Raw genomic sequence first — 16,618 nt, 5'->3', positions numbered from 1 at the left:
TATAAACAATGTAAGACATTTTTTAGCATGTGAAATGAGTAAATGTCCATTGCCCAAGGTTTCCTTTTACATCATGTTATCTGGTTTGTCCAAATCATTTATTATTAATGCTCTTATATAGTATAGCTAGCTCCAAGCAGTAGCCACTTTCAAGAACCAATTGAAATACACCGATGTACTGCATTGGTTTCAGATTATGCTATTGTAATAATGAGTATTGAGTTGGCTATGGCACTAACGGTACATAAATTAAATCTTAAATGGTTTAAAGAACCTTACCTCCTCTTTATCTTTGTCCTACATGCCTTTGTTTTCATAGATTTGTTTCAGATTATTATTTTAAATTGAATGGTTTATTTTCAAAAATTAATGGTAAAGAAAGTGTAAACTGCATAAATTATTAAGTTTTTTTTTGTACCAGAACATAGCAATAGTTGTGGTAATCCAAGTTGAGAATTAATTTTTAAAAAGCTTGTTAATTGTAATTTGAGGGGTGGTTTTGCCAAAACCATTGTGCTGTTTATCATTGGGTTGGGTTTTTGGGTAATGTTTATGGTAAACCAATATGTGCTATCATATGAAGAATATTGCTCTATAACTTAGCACCTCATCGGTCGTGTGCATTGTCCGCCATGCAATACCGTAAGCGATTCATACTGTAGGCAAAGCAGCATATGTGTTTACGTTGGCATTCAACCATTTACAATTGTAAAGTGCATAAATTTCACTTTGACATCGACTTTCCTGAACTTTACATCTTAAATGTAATTTTCGTTTTGGTTCAATTTTTATATATAATAGTTTAAAAATTTCATGTTCGGTTTTAAACTTCCTTTACTTAAATTGACATTATATGAACGGTTACCTGGGTTGAAAAATTGCAAACGTTTGCATTTCTTAATCAATTTTTTTTTATTTTACAGTTTTGTATCTAGTATGAACAATAAGCCAACTTTATCTGAACCTTTTAACCAAAGTAAAAAACAATTTATTGCAAGCGACAAAAGAAAGCCAGAACAACCAATCATCTCGTCTGCAACTTCTCAATATGCACCCAAGTCTTTTTTGTCCAAAATGAAAACTGGCAGTATGTTTTGCTCTGTTTGTTTATTGATTTGGTTTAACATATAAAATGGAACTCTGCATTTCTGACAGTTAGTGAAGTATTACATATGAGATGAAAAGTTATATTTGTGCTCATCTTAAAATATCATACATGTTCTTTTAAGATGATCATAATGGTGAAAAAACACTTTACATGGCTTTACGTGGTACTATGAACGTATCGTTTTTTATTGGAGTTTTAGTCTAACTTTTCTTCAATCACAACTTTTTGCAGGGGAAAAAGAAACAAAAATCACCACTGTTGTTGCAACACCTGGACATGGGCCAGATCGGCCCCAAGAAGTGTCCTACACTGACACTAAAATAATAGGTAAATAATTTAATTAGCGATATTTCTTGATGTTTAGTCTGCAACATGCTGAGTAAGGAATTGCAAGTAACTTTAGGCTACTTTTTGAAATGCATTTTTGGTTTACACTTGTGATATGGGTTGTAGAGGACATTGAATTCCATGTTTTTTGTAAGCTAATTTTTCTTTTTAAAAGAAAATACATTTTTGATAGTATTTTAGTGAACTGTTGTTCCAGAATTTTCTCAGCGTTTATTTTTAGTAGCCTACCATATAGAAATTCCTAAAAAGATTTCCACTTTTATTTGTGTTTCAGAATGCCCAAATTCTTAAACTTTTCTCTCTCATTCATAAAATTAAAACAGCAAGCTTGAAAACCCCAGTCTATCAGTTTTATTGCAAATGTATATAATTATCAATCCCTTAAAATACCTTGACAGCCTGTTAGTGTTTCACCCTATATAAGATCTTCAGAAAGTTTTGAAAAATCAGTGTAAAACCCGAAAATACTATCAACATATCAACAACACATTGTTTTTGCAATTATTTAGGAAATGGATCCTTTGGAGTGGTCTACCAAGCTAAACTCATTGATACCAATGAGATGGTCGCCATCAAGAAAGTGCTTCAAGATAAAAGATTTAAAGTAAGTTGACTAAAATGTTCTTATACTCATGCATTTAAAGTTCTGCTGATCATTTGTATGAGTTTTTCTATGAGTCTTATCTCGCATTAGACTTAGAGCTAATATGTCACACTCTCAGAAATGTGAGTCCTTTTTTTTTTTTATTAAAAAAAACTGAAAAAAAAAAAAACAATTGTTTTTTTGCACCAACAATCTGTCTAAATTTTAAATGTTGGAACAAAATTTGTACTTTTACTTTTCTAAAATATTTATTCTGAAATAATCAAAACATCCATAAGTTACCAAAATACAACTTTGTCACTGAAATTTTCAATCTTTCTTTGACTTCACTGACTACTGACTAGTGTGATAAAATTATGTGTAGTGTGATAAAATAATAAAAGAAAGTATAGAGCATTACACTAAAATTGGGAAATGCAAGTTCATTGTATTTAAATCGAAACAACTTGAATTGTCAATTTAGTGTGGTACTGTCAACCTTTTTTATCGATAAGTTATCCTGTATCAGACGACTAGACTGTAGATTCACTAATTAGACTTTGAAGAACATCATAATACTCCATTATAATAGGCTACGAAATGGGTTATGTTAACGATGCAATGAAAGAAATGACTGGAAATAAATAAACAAACTAATAGAAGAAATTAAGACAAGCAACAAAGGAGGTTGATTGTTAACATGGTCGCCCCTGGAACCGAACAATCCTCATCCTCATCATTGGTAGCACTTGAAGTTGGTGGTTCATTGGTACCACTTGCTGGGCATGCGACCAAACTTCTTACATAAAGAACTTAGTCGAAACTGCAGCAAACAAATTTATAATAACTTATTCAACACTTTTTTGCAGTTCTTTGTTGTGATAAATGAAAACAGTTGTTACTTGAAAAATGTATGAAACGATTGGAAATAGTACAAAAAACAAAAAAAAACTAATAAAACGGCGAAAAAACAAAAAAAAGAACGGTTAAAAACGACGACTAAAAAGCGTTTTTAGCCATCCTTACGTCATTAAAAGGAGATGTGAATTGATTTGACATTATTCAACTGACTTGCAATATTGTGTTGTGAAATTCTTTGATAGTTTTTTCATGGACAAAGTTCATGCACCGACAGTTTTGAAGAGTACACGACTTTCTGTCTCCGCCGACCTGTCAATGAATATAGTAGATGTAATTCGCGCAGAGTTGTCTCGCTGTGAGATGTCTCTGCGACAGGTCGGATGCGGTTAGTAGTCTTGCGACAGATCGGCTGCGACAGACATGTCCTGATTTCAGTTTTGAACTTAAAGTGTAAGATTTTTTTGCGTGTTGATTATTTCTCTTTGTATTGTGTTGCAGAATCGAGAACTGCAGATTATGAGAAAACTGGACCATTGCAACATAGTGAGACTGCGATATTTTTTTTATTCAAGTGGAGAAAAGGTGACATTATTGTTTTTCATATCTAGCTTTTACATTCAATTGATCAAACCGAACTGGTCTAACCATTTAAAAATTATTTTATTGTGCGAATGGTTGCTGAAAAAGTTTTAGGTTTATTCATTTTTAAGCATTCAAAATCATACTAAATCACTATAATGTTGTGGAGTAGAGTACTTTCCCAACTACCTTGCTAAGAAAAACATTGTGGCATTACCTTAAATTGGCCCTCCATTTACCTCTTGTGTACTCCCTCATATTCTTCGACGAGGGTGACACTGACAACGAACTCTGATGACCCTGTTCTCTTCCCCCTCTATCTTATTACGTGCACCACACTCAACAAGCATACCTCGTATGCACATGGTAGACTCATACCACAAATTTAGTTCCCGGATTGCATGTATTGCTTCTGACAACAAAAAACAACTGATTCAAACTTGGCTGTAGCACTCCAAAATCGTTTTAACCACAGACACTATATACAATTTGATTTTCATTAAAATATGTAAGTACGAATTGATTTGTTATTACCGCATACAGCAGACGTTATCGCGCAAAGTTGCTACGTAGTATTGAGAAGAGAAAAGTATTCTCTTGGGTAGTGGCATGTTGCTTCGCTATGCCACTCAAGTATCGTATTTCAAGGTGTATCGAATCTTAACATTTTGTCTTCTTTTGTCTTTCGTCTTTTTAAAACGGTGTTATTAAGAGCCATAGATAAATACTTAACCTAGAAAGATGCCGTTCCGTTATTACTTGAAATATTTTATGTCTACATGCGGCAAATAGGTAGGCTAGTGCAAATTGTTGTCGCACGTGCACTTTTTTGTGTGTGCTTTTTTTACCTGATTTCTTTTTGTCATCATTGTTCATCATTTCACTGTCATATTCGGCTGGACATCAGCTATCAAAGCAAGTCTGAATGAAAGATGCTGTTTTCGATCTATTGTTTAGCTCACATTACTTGTCCAGATCGTAAACAATATGTGGCTTTTGAATTTTGATATATCTGCTAAATGTGGGTTATAAGTCTCTATGGAGCGAAACTAGGTTGCAAGTCTGCATGGAAAACGTTTTTTTTTCGATTTTCTATGCGCTGTAGCTTGCATACTTTTCCAGCACATATACGAAACATAACTTGTAACCTACTTATCACTTAATCACCAAAGTTTACGAGTCAGCTTGCGCAGTGGGACTGTTCGAATCCAAGCAAAATGTTGTGTTGACACAAATTAGAAAAGCTAAATTGGTTTCAAATGTGCATCTCCTACTTATCTTTCTCGGGGAATCAAAAACGTTTATTTCAACACGTACAGCTTTTTCTGTATTAATTTTTGTCATTTGATGTCTTACATTATTGTACTGTAACGACAAAAAAGCAGAAACTAAACTTATAGCTCTGCAACCGCTTTAACAATTCCGCACGGATTCTAACACTTCTACTTCGAAAGGTTTTTTGGACCGTGTGTTCAGCTTCTATATTTAGACTCCACATCCTCTCCATTTAGATCCGCACATTTTCGTAGATCAATTTTCAAGATCGTGTTTTATTTGGAGCTGCATCAGTGAAACGTTTTCAATGGTTAAATGTTTCATAAACTTTCATTGGTTACTTTTCAGAAAGATGAAATCTATCTGAACCTTGTCCTTGACTATGTACCCGAGACCGTCTATCGTGTCGCAAGACATTACAGCAAGTCGAAGCAAACTATTCCAATCCTATATGTGAAGGTAGAAACGTCCACTAAAAATTTCAATCTTCGGTTCTTTAGTGGGATACTATTCATTTTTATATTTTTCTTTATGTATTTGAAGAATAGCCTATAATTTGTAAAATTCTAATTTAATTTTGAATTCCTGCATTTCGTATCACGACTTAAATTCTCAAAACTTTCAGTTTGTATCCTATGCATCTGATGCTGGGATGGGTAGTTTTTCCATGAGTGCGGTAGATTACGCAGCTACATAGTTGCTGTAATGCTGTGGTATATGTGTTGCACCATTACAGGCGCCAGAGAATGAATCTCAAGTGCGTTGTCCTACGCGTGGTGGTTTAAAGATTTCGATAAATATGTGGACCGGAAGGCAAGGAAGCCTACCTTCGTGTCCACCTTTAGACATGCGGTTAACTATCCTACCAAAGACACAGCAGCCTACCAAAGACACAGTCCTTGAGCGGTGTCGAACCGGCGCTCTTTTGAGTTTCACAGCCGAGTTCTCACCAGTCCTTTCTGCAGCCGGCCGTTGATGTGGCTGTTACCGTTGAAATTAACAAACTTTTATCTCTTCTTGCAGTTGTACATGTATCAGCTCTTCCGCAGTCTGGCGTATATACATTCGCAAGGTACTTGCCATCGGGACATCAAACCTCAAAACCTTCTTCTGAATCCCGAAACTGCTGTTCTGAAGTTGTGCGACTTTGGAAGGTGAGTTAACAGATATTTTTTTTTCCCAAGAGAAAATATTTCTCGAAATCTGTTTTTGAAAATGTTTGAAATTAAATTGCACATCACAACAAACCGCAGGCTACAACACGTATTCCTCTTTAATTTTGTTGGGGGTAAAAGGCAATTTTGGGTTGGCGCTTGTTCGAACTGTTCTTTAAAACCTTTTTTTCGTCACGACTTATGTTGATGTTAAAACTTTCCATTTGAACCACGGGTCACATCGATTTAATTCAAAGATTTTTAACTAATTTTGACGCCTTGAAAACTTATGCATTGTCTTTATCGCGTTTCCTTTTGTTTAGTGCAAAGCAGTTGGTACGAGGCGAGCCGAATGTGTCGTATATCTGCTCAAGATATTATCGTGCTCCAGAACTGATCTTCGGTGCTACGGACTACACTTCAAGTATCGGTAAGCTCATACGCGCCGACTTCCGGGGGGCGGCGCCCCCCGTAAATTTATGGTTAAAGGGCAACAAAAATGGCTATTACAAGTGGTGTTTCAAAGATAAACTACTTCGTGAAAGAGATTTAGATCATTTAAACGGACTTAAAGAATGCCGAAAGCGAAAAAACAACATACGTTTCTCTTGTCCGCAAAACAACAGCTGGTCGCATGGTTTTCTCTGGAACATGAATTACTACTGAGATGCGCACGGCAGCCACGGCACGCACGCTCACAGTCACACACTGGTTATCTTCCCGCGCGTGAGGAGCAACTTCAAAGTCAAAACGCGTGGTAGCGAAAAAGCGAATGCGAAGTTGAATGTTTATTCTCATTTCACGAGTCATCCAAACGTAGGTTAGATTTTTTGTGACTTCAAACATGAAATCGATTTTAGCAAACTTTATCGAATTGAAACTACGACACAACGAACAATTAAGTGAAAAGAGCTGAAAGAAAAATGCATTTTTCAAAACTGTCACCCGTGTTTTACTTCAATAAGCACTGTATTGATGTATATATTGTGAAAATATATACATCTCATACACTCATCAATATGCACTACTGCACTACTGATATTCGATAAAAGACTATCGATAAAAACAGAAAAGAAAACACTTCACCGTTGTTAACACTTTGAAGGTAAGTAAATAGAAAACCAGGGAAACGAGGTTAATAAAACTGATATGGCGGATTTCCACTCTGCTTGAGATCACAATTTTTTGCGTTTTATTTCGATACCTTCACTTTTTTTGATCGTTGTTACTCACTCGTTGAAAAGGAAATAAATCTGCTTGTTTTCCAACTGTTCCAATTATGAGCTAACAATATCAAAATTTTTACGACTAGGCTACTGCATGCGTAAAACTAATCGTTTCAAGCAGCGGTTCTAATAAATTCGGTTTGCGACCTAGGTGTCAATATAAATAAGACGGTAAGCTTAATCAAAGACTATTTTAATTGAGTAAATTAGCGTTATGGTTATGACGTCATCACCTTTCTCGCCCCCAAGGTTTTTTGAAAAGTGGGCGCCTATGGGTAAGCTGCCATGGGATGTGTAAAGATACTATTTTTACATAGTGAAGCCGCAGCTATTGGCGAAAATTTGTATTTGGTTGATATTTCCATTTTTTAGTTGTTTGCATTTCATCGTCATCATCCAAATTCGGTTTTGTCCTTGTTGTCCCACGTCAATTTGCATTATTATAATAGGTATTTTGTTAGTTGTCAATAATGCAGTTGGGTTTTGCTGAGAAATAAAGCGCAAAGTAGAGATGCAACTGATTACAAGATTTGTGATAAAAAAAAGTTAACGGCATAGTTTTACTCTTTGTTGCAGTTTGATAGTGGAAGGGGTCACTTGTTTACACTTTATGTTCATCGGCGTTCATATATTTGCAGATATTTGGTCAGCCGGTTGTGTCTTGGCTGAACTCCTGCTCGGACAACCGATCTTCCCAGGAGACAGTGGAGTGGACCAGCTCGTTGAGATCATCAAGGTGAGCCGCTGCAATCGTGATGTTTTGAGGTTGAATGTACGCTATGCTTCAACAAACTGTTTGAACAAACTTTCTAGCATAGTCTACAGGCTTCTAAGCTCCTATATTTTTCTGGCGTCCAAGCATGGCCTACCAGAACTCTTTCTCCGCGGCCAAATTCTAGCGCCCGGCAGCCAAAATAAAAAATTCGTTGAAAATTTGGTCTTTTAAAAATCCGTTAATTAATATCGTGTTTTTGCGTTCACTCAGGTGAGAACAACGCAAACAAGGCTCTGAAACATATTTGCAGTTGTATTTAAATCAGGGCTGTGGAATTGGACAAAAATTATACGACTCCGACTCCTCGGTTTATAGCCTAACTGTCCGACTCCAGACACACCAAAATTCCTCCGACTCTACAGCCCTGGTAGAGCTGTAAAATCGGGAGAAAAATATACGACTCTGACTCCTCGATTTATAACTAGCCGACTCCGGACACGCCAAAATTCCCTGCGACTCCACAACTCCGACTCCACAGCCCTGATTTAAATGCACTGCTTCCCAAGTGGGTGTAGAGCTAATTCTGGAGGTTTTACACTTTACAGGTAGACGCTTATACTTTTTGCGAAACTTGTATCAGCAATATGTCTTGTCGGCGTATGAGAGACTTTGCCTTGTTTGTGAAAAAAGGTTGAGAATGCGAGTAAAGAGAAAACAGTTTCATGTCCAAACACGAGTGGATAAAAAAGATTGAAATACGAATGCGAGTGGGAAAAAAGTTTCAAATACTATCAACAGAGTGGAGAAATATTGGCTTGCGGAAGCCGCAGACCAAACATGGCCGACCGGCGCGGTAGTTTCGGAAGCCTTGAAGCCTTACTGCGGTCTGAAAGTTACCGTAACTTCTGGACCGCGTATACGCGGTCTGAAAGTTACTGCCAGTCCAGAAGTTACTAAAACAGGGTTTTCAGATTTGACGCTTGCAGCAGATTTGTATAAATGATTTCAACATTGGAAACATGTTGAACTTGAAGACTTATCCACCATTGCATCTTAACAACATGACTTACAGCAGAAACGTAATTGTGAATGAAGCGAAAATAAGATGAAAGTTAAAAGATGAGTTTTGTACCAGAAATTGTTGCTGTTTTGGAATGAAATTTGAATTTGTAACCTAACAATTTACGTAGGCTATCATTTTAACCTGATTTGTTTGTATTATACCATTTGAAGTTGTGTCCGTGCCTTAGGCTACGTTCGTTGGCAAATAAATTTGCATGGGGAGGTGATTGACTAGATGACCACTTAGCCTATAGTCTTTTGCTGTCATCCTGATTGTGCTATAATGCAACCTACGATTCACAATGTAGTATTATGAGTGTTTTATTGACTCATTGTAGGCTATATGGCTCTGTTGAAACAAATAATTTAATTGATCATCGCTCCAAACATTTCAAAGTTTAAATCGGGCTATACGTGAATCGGTGGCATTTAATAAGCTATAGGCTACAGGCCTTAATCTTAATATATTGTGCAAAGTTTGCATTTGAAGGCTGACTTGTTAGCCGCTGGTCTTGAGTTGTAGTTGACGAACATAGTCTTTGACTATATTTTATGTAGGCCTATTTCATGAAAGTTAAAACCAAAGTTTGTTAGTGAATGAAGCACTGAGCCTATTTTTGGTCTGGTTTTTCATAACTACCGTTTTGAAGAAATATAAAGTAACTTAGGCTACATGTAGGCCAACCGGTAGTCAAAACGCCATCAACCTTCAGTGAGTAGGCTATCACAGTCTCACACGCGGGGAAGGCTTTAGCTTTTACGAAAGTGTTGAACACTTTGAGATTCCAATGAATTTCCGTTGGACACCCATCGAAAACAAAACACAATTCAATTCAATTTTATTTTTCATTGCTGGCGCGAACATGTAGAGAACGATGAAGTAAACACACGAATTTTACACCAACAAAAGGGAAAGATGACAAAACCAAAAGGTTTAAAATATGCATTAATAAAACAGTGTTTGAAAAACATAATCTTAAAAATGCACAGCCACCAAACCTAGAAAAGAAAGCGAAAAAATAAAAATTTTATTTCGTTGAATATAAAATAGGCCTACAATCAACACTTGCAAGGGTAACAAGGGCGATTTAACACAAAAGAAATTCAAAAAGTGACAAGTTTCCCGAAGTTTTTACTTTGAGAGTCTTAACACGTGGCACGAAACTTAAAAGTCTAGAATTATGGTTTTGTGGTGAGAATATTTATCCTTGGGATTCATCTTTCGCACACTTGCTGAGGGTTTAATGTACTGACCAAGTGAAGTTTCAGTCCATTTACAAGTTTTCCCAAAAGAATTTCGAAAAAGCACACCCACTTACAATAGCAGTAACTTTTGGACTGCTTCTGCGGCGCTCCAGTCTGGAAGTTACTGTCAGTCCAAAAGTTACCAGCTGTGCCAGGCGTTTTCACAATCGATAGAAAAGCGAAAATTGTTTTAACTAAGTGTAATGAATTCATTGCTCTCAAACTAATGCAAGCTTTTCAGTTAACATTACAAAATACTTATAATTATTAATCTGACCTTTTGAGAGGTTAAAAATTTAATTATTTTTTAAAACAAAATTAAATAAAATTTAAATGAAATATTTGGCAACTCTTGTAACTTTTGGCATGCAGTAACTCTTGGACTGCTACACCGGTTTGCAAAATCAATCTGGCACGAGAAAACAGACTTCCTTTAAAATCACAGATTTGAGTATTTTTAAACGTGGTGAACTAGTACTGTATTTAACAAAGCAACTGATCAAACAGTATGTGGCATATAGTGTTTGGAGGCATTATAACGTCGTAACGTCAAGGGTTAACGTCATTCCAACAAAATGGTAATGGTACGCAATTTTGTACAATCTTGGAAGGCTTTTGTTCGTATTGTATCCATTGCATAAGAAATGTCATTCTTCCAGACTCAGGTTCTTCGGAATACAAACTATCAAGCGTTAGACTGAGGCAATGTATCGAATTGTAGTTGTTATATTGTATGTTGTGAGATTGATCCTGCTTATGATCTTGCTCCAATTTGCTTTCTTCACAGCGAAATAACCACGACGGAGCTGCAACCTAATAATTACCAACGTGTCTCATGTATTGATGGCAAGTTCAAACGATAAGTTAGATGTTTATGAATTGGGATGAGTCAAAAAATGCCTTCATTGAGATGAAGATAAAGTACTTGAAATCATTCATGCATTGTTTGCGTTATGACATATTTCGTAAAAACTCTAAAAATGTCACATTTGGTTGACACTTCAGAAATAATCCAGTTGTGACCGAAATTTTAGATTTTATTCCGTTTGGTTCCAGGTTCTTGGTACCCCGTCCCGGGAGCAGATCCGTGAGATGAATCCCAACTACACCGAATTTAAGTTTCCCCAGATTAAAGCGCACCCATGGGGAAAGGTTGGTTTTACTTCAGTCAAAATTTTTTTTACTTCAGTGTTTCCAAGCTCTAATTGCTGACAATGTATCAACAATTTTAAATTTCCAGGTCTTCCGGCCGCGAACTCCTCCCGAAGCCATCGCTCTGTGTGGACGCTTGTTAGAGTATTCTCCTGAAACACGGATCTCTCCTCTTGAATCCTGTGCTCACAGCTTCTTCGATGAACTTCGATCTCCGACCACGAAGATCCCAGGTGGACATCCGCTTCCACCACTGTTTAACTTTACGGAGAAAGGTAGTTTCCAGTCACCTACATTTTACTTTGGTACAGTCTACTCGTTTAACGCCAAGGGTAGGGTAATCCCATTTTTCCACAAAAAAAGAAAATAAATGTGATTGCATGGTAATCTGTTGGTAACTGGTAAGACAGTTTTAGTTAGACTTGATGTAAAGAGGAAAAAATCTACTTTATGTTGTTGTTTTTTTCATGTAATTGTATTCATATCTGGAGTAGCGAGTCAGCATTTACAACGTTTTACAGAATTACCCGCCAAGTCGCACCTGTACAACATATTGATCCCTCAGCACATCAGGAGCGCTGCTCCCGGATCGCCAGGTATTGTCATGAAGTGGTAGTGATCATCTGAATCTTCCCCATTAGGCATGAACCCAAACACTGAACACAGGATGTTACTTTATCGTTTGGTTTTAATCTCACTTTCATGGGATTGCCGGTCCGCATTCTTCCTATTTTGGCTATCAAACTTTTTACTTATAGTCCTTGTGCCTTCTTCTTATTTACGTCATCATTTTTACTTTTACGTCTTTTCTTCTTTTGAAATACTCGATTACTTTGCCAACATTATCCCTTTCTACTTTCCTGGAGATCTTCTTACCCCCTCCGTCTGCCTGACTTCCATCAGCTTGCCTCGGAAGTTTCTTATGCTCTTATTTTTTCACACTACCTTATATTTTATTGATGTCTTCGTGCCAATCTGGTTGAAAAGAGGTAGCATCCCCGCATCGGCCACTTGCATTTCTCGTTCCGGTTTCTGTTCCGGAGAACCTGGCCGGCCCGATCATGTTGGCTAAAAGGTATTCCGGCACCCTCCTATTCCACAGCACGTCTTCTTGTTTCCGTCATGCTTTACTGTTGAACCGAAGTACATTAACATCTTTGGATTCCTTCAAACCAGGCACCTTAATGTTTCGTTTAACATCTCCAATTTTGTACCATTCTGTGTGGGTATTTAAATTAATCCTACGTTTCCATGCAATGCAGCTGTCTATAGCGATGTACTGTGCGAAGAATGGTAATTCGTACACTAATCAAGTTTTAAATGAAAGTTGTTTCCATTCGTGCACAGATCAAGTTTCAATTGAAAGTTACCTCAGGTCTCAAGCAAGTGAAAATACAATGTGTACGTTTTGAAGCAACAACACTTCGTTGAACGCTGTGGTAGTCGTAACATTATCTAAAGCTCTATTTTGCAGCCGAAGTCACATTTTTTTGTTGATGAAACCACGTGATGCTTACTTTTGCAGGGGATTACAGTCTGAGGAATTCTATAGACAGCTCGGGTGGCTCTCAAAATCTTGGCGGGTCGGTGGCAGCTGCAGCTACGACCAATGCTTAATGGAAGTCGAGCTTAGACGGAAATTAACTTTATCTTTTTATGCTAACTTTCCCATTTTCATTACATGTCAAAGTGCATCCTTACATTGGTATGCTCTTGCCTGCCCAGTACATTTAAATGGATAATAATTATTAACAGCTACGCAACGCCTATGTGGCCACCTGCGTTATGGTAGCTGGAGAAATTAGTTTACTGAGTACGGTCAAACGCTTTGTATCCTGTTTAACAGCGTTACCTATTTTATCGAAGATTTTATAACTTTAGGTTTTATTCTGCTCCTCGGGCGTTGGACCTCGGCGTCAAAATTTCAAGTCCATTTTCGACTTGCACACAATGCCCAATGTTATACTTGCCATTTTATTTAGGCAGATTTTTTTTTCTTTAAACGTATTTTTAAAGAAAAATAACTTTCTAACAATAAAAAGGAAATATAACATAGGGCACAGGTACAGCTGTTGTTGGTTGTCACTAGGCATAGTTGAAAGAGTCCTTGTGTTTCAATGTGTGCATGACTGTTGTTTCATATTCGTCTGGCTTCTGTAAATGTACATTTGTTAACCTGTTCCGTAATGTACGCTTGCAACTGCTGTTTTTTTTCAAACTGATTTTCCTTGTTCTTTGGTAGAGCATTACGTGCTATTGTTGTATAATCGCTGGCGTTTCGTATCAGAATCGTTTGCGCGGAGATTCAGAGTTCTTATGTCACGCCTTGATAGGTGGTGAAATTTGTAAGCGGAGGCGAGATTCACCTGTTCCAATGACGTTTTTTGGCCTTGGAGTTCGTACGTGGAAAAGTGTTGTGTTGAAATGATAAAGTTATTGCATGGCTACCTAAAGAAACGGCCTGATTTGTCACATTTTGCAGAAATTTCCAGAGTTTGCTAACTTTGGGCAAATGTTTAAAGAAATTTTTTCTAAAAATTATATTTTTACACTTTCTTTACTGTTTTCCCCAGATGACACAATAGGTTTTAACATCCTCACATGTTGAAAAACAAAGACAATTTGATTTCGAAGATTTCAGTCAGACTGTTAATTTTTCAATAACAGTCTGATTCAGCGTTTTTCAACTTACTTTTCTCATTTGCTATTGCTTCCCCAAGGTAACAAAAAGCTTTCATATCTTTAGGAGACAGCAAAAAGGAAAAAATCTCCGAAAATGTCAGTCAAACACAAGCAGTAGCTGTAATCAAAATGTGACAAATCAGGCCGCATCTCCAGGTGGCCATGGTCATTGGTAATATCAAACCGAAGCAACAAATTAGTTCATATTGAAAGTTTTCAAGCATAGTCGTATTACAGCTGACTTACAATTTTCATCGCAAGCGCTCACCATCCCATTCCTTCCTGTTTTTATGCGGGATGTTGTGGCAGATGTTTTACAAAAGTTGCTAGATATCTAATTTTTTCAATATATTAAACTTTCAGCCTAGTTTGACCATTTTCTAAAAATAACAAACCCAAAAAAGCTATAAAAATAAAAATCTGCAACTTTGCTTTACATTTTTTCATCATATTTTCTGGATTTTTTTTCAGTTTTAACAAAGATCTATTAATGAAACAGTTTATTATATGACATCGCATGTAGCATCGATGATATACTAGCTGCAGGTCTAATTAAGAAAAATCGCCAATTATTGCACAACCCGTTGTACATAGCTTGTTTCTTCGTGTCTAGCGCTCCTCGTGTATTGGTGTTGACAATGTTTTAACGCCTTTTTTAGCGTGTGCATACGTTGTACACCGCAGCATAAGCTTTTGGTGTCTTGTCTCGTTTGTATAAAACTTTTTTGGAAAAATTCCCCGGCGACTGTCCTGCTGACGAAGCGCAACCTTCACCAGAGTTTTGGTCTTTCTGTTTGAAATTAATTTGAAGTTTACAAGCTATCTATTGCTGGTGCACCGAGGCTTAACGCCGCTTTAATTCTCTCAGGCAATTTTTTACATTAAAAAAGTTTGCTTCTTGAGTGTAAACAAAGCAATGCGTGTTGCTGCGATTGAAATATTGAACCTACCAATGCGTATCAAACTTTGTGTGGCCTCTTATCAAAAACTTCACTTGCTCCTTTTCAGGCCTGCGATGTTTAGCGCAAATTTTCATGTTTAGATTAACACGAAAGGCACCTTTTTTCGACATTGGAAAATTTCATATATTTATCATGGAGTTTATCTTTTTGGATGTCAAAACCTCGGTGTGTTATCAAAAGTTCTAAAACACCTCTTGAATTTCAATGCAAAGTTTCATTTTATAACCCAGATCTCTTGGTGTGAAAACGACTTGTTTGTAAGCTGAGTACGATTGCTGTCAATGTACAATGTTATCAATGTGTTTTTGTAAACACAGTTCGGCTGTTCAACTGACCGAGTTTAACAACATCGCTGCTGCTTTAGTAACACGACAGTGACAAAATTTGTTGTTAACGTCAATAAAAACCGGAATAGGTCAGACAAAAACCGGTTTGATCTAGTTCACCACCTGCAGACCAGTAAAAAACCACCTTGTTGCAATGCAACAGGAAGGCTACTCATGCTATTGCTTTTCAGCTTGTTGCGTTGTGACCTCAAGGATCTCTTGGTGGGCTCATGCTTTTCATTCGAAGGATTTGCATTTGCAGCGTGTGTTTCATCAACGTAACTTGTTTTTGAGCTCATCGAATTTCCTGATCACAATTTTAGTGACTTCGACTGAATGTCTTGCAACTTCAGCACACAAAACAACTTTTACGTGATTAACGTTCGTACAACTTGTATTAATAAAACCTTTGATTTTACATGTTATTTTTGCACCAGTTATCTCTTAAGAAGGGATGTTGAAGCGGTAAAGGTGAATCGTTTCTGCTTCGAACTGAGTGTAACTGCAGGGGTTAGCAAATTTTGTCTTGCATTGATTTAACGTAGCAGGCGTTGAATCAATATAAAATATACAAGTTTTTTTGGTTGATTGAATGTTTATCCTCGGACTAGGAAAGCTTCTTTGAGAGCTTAATTCTGGCAGCTTCGCATACTTGTAGACTAGAGGTTTTGAATCACTGACGCAGGCCCAGTCACGGAGATTGAAGAGTGAAGTTTCCGATTGTTGAAGTGTTGCTGGGGAATTATTCCATCCATTAGATGCTGCTGAATGGAGAGCAGTCCTTCACGTGCGTTGCTCAAACGCACACCCCGAGAGTCGAGCCAGCACCGCTTGATCTTGATCACTCCCTAACCAACTGAGCTGTCTGGGTTCTTGTTGCTGTTGAGGACGGCAATAGAGCAGGCCTCATTTTAAAAAGGACATCAAACTCGGTGGCCTACTGCATCCTCTTACATTGTTTAATTCTAATGATAAAATTTAAGCTGAGGGTCGAACGGTCAACTAACAGAAGAAATGGCGATCAGGGGGGGGAATGTTCGACTCTTTGATTTATGTGTTGTCATATTCGACTTCAGTGTTGTCAGATTTTTGAAGGTTGCCAAATCTTTTGATTTTTTTCATTTTTTAAACTTACAGTAAATTCACTAGAGTGGTGATCGAAATTGAAACGATGACTATTACAACAACCAGCACTTCTTTTTGAGCATAGTTTTAGAGCGCAATGCGGAGAACAAGAAACAATATTTTGAAACAAGACTGCAAACGAAAATGTTATACATCGTTTTGTTTCAGTCGGTGTCGGCCTTTTTTTAACGACTCCGCACACTCCAAAATTCCTC

The 16,618-nt window shown here is 37.1% G+C and overlaps 1 protein-coding gene across 1 annotated transcript; it reads left to right on the top strand.

Moving 5' to 3' along the window:
• The first annotated feature begins 928 nt into the window (after window positions 1-928).
• On the top strand, window positions 929-15,703 carry LOC145783083 (glycogen synthase kinase-3 beta-like). The gene is made up of 12 exons (XM_082594855.1): window positions 929-1,087; window positions 1,340-1,435; window positions 1,966-2,060; window positions 3,399-3,482; window positions 5,103-5,213; window positions 5,778-5,908; window positions 6,232-6,338; window positions 7,773-7,870; window positions 11,213-11,308; window positions 11,397-11,583; window positions 11,830-11,904; window positions 12,834-15,703. The coding sequence occupies exons 1-12, from the start codon at window positions 937-939 to the stop codon at window positions 12,923-12,925; spliced, it is 1,323 nt and encodes a 440-aa protein (XP_082450981.1). The 5' UTR covers window positions 929-936; the 3' UTR covers window positions 12,926-15,703.
• The last annotated feature ends 915 nt before the right edge of the window (window positions 15,704-16,618 follow it).

The sequence above is a fragment of the Aplidium turbinatum genome, chromosome 14 (assembly GCF_918807975.1).
Source record: "Aplidium turbinatum chromosome 14, kaAplTurb1.1, whole genome shotgun sequence".
Classification (NCBI taxonomy): domain Eukaryota; kingdom Metazoa; phylum Chordata; class Ascidiacea; order Aplousobranchia; family Polyclinidae; genus Aplidium; species Aplidium turbinatum.
This window is presented reverse-complemented; position numbering and strand designations above follow the sequence as displayed.

Excerpts from the sequence above, each read along its gene's own strand:
- LOC145783083 (XM_082594855.1), top strand. The coding sequence starts at position 937 with ATGAACAATAAGCCAACTTTATCTGAACCTTTTAACCAAAGTAAAAAA. Across the intron at positions 11,309-11,396 it reads AAGCGCACCCATGGGGAAAG|GTCTTCCGGCCGCGAACTCC; the intron begins GTTGGTTTTACT and ends TTAAATTTCCAG. Across the intron at positions 11,584-11,829 it reads GTTTAACTTTACGGAGAAAG|AATTACCCGCCAAGTCGCAC; the intron begins GTAGTTTCCAGT and ends AACGTTTTACAG.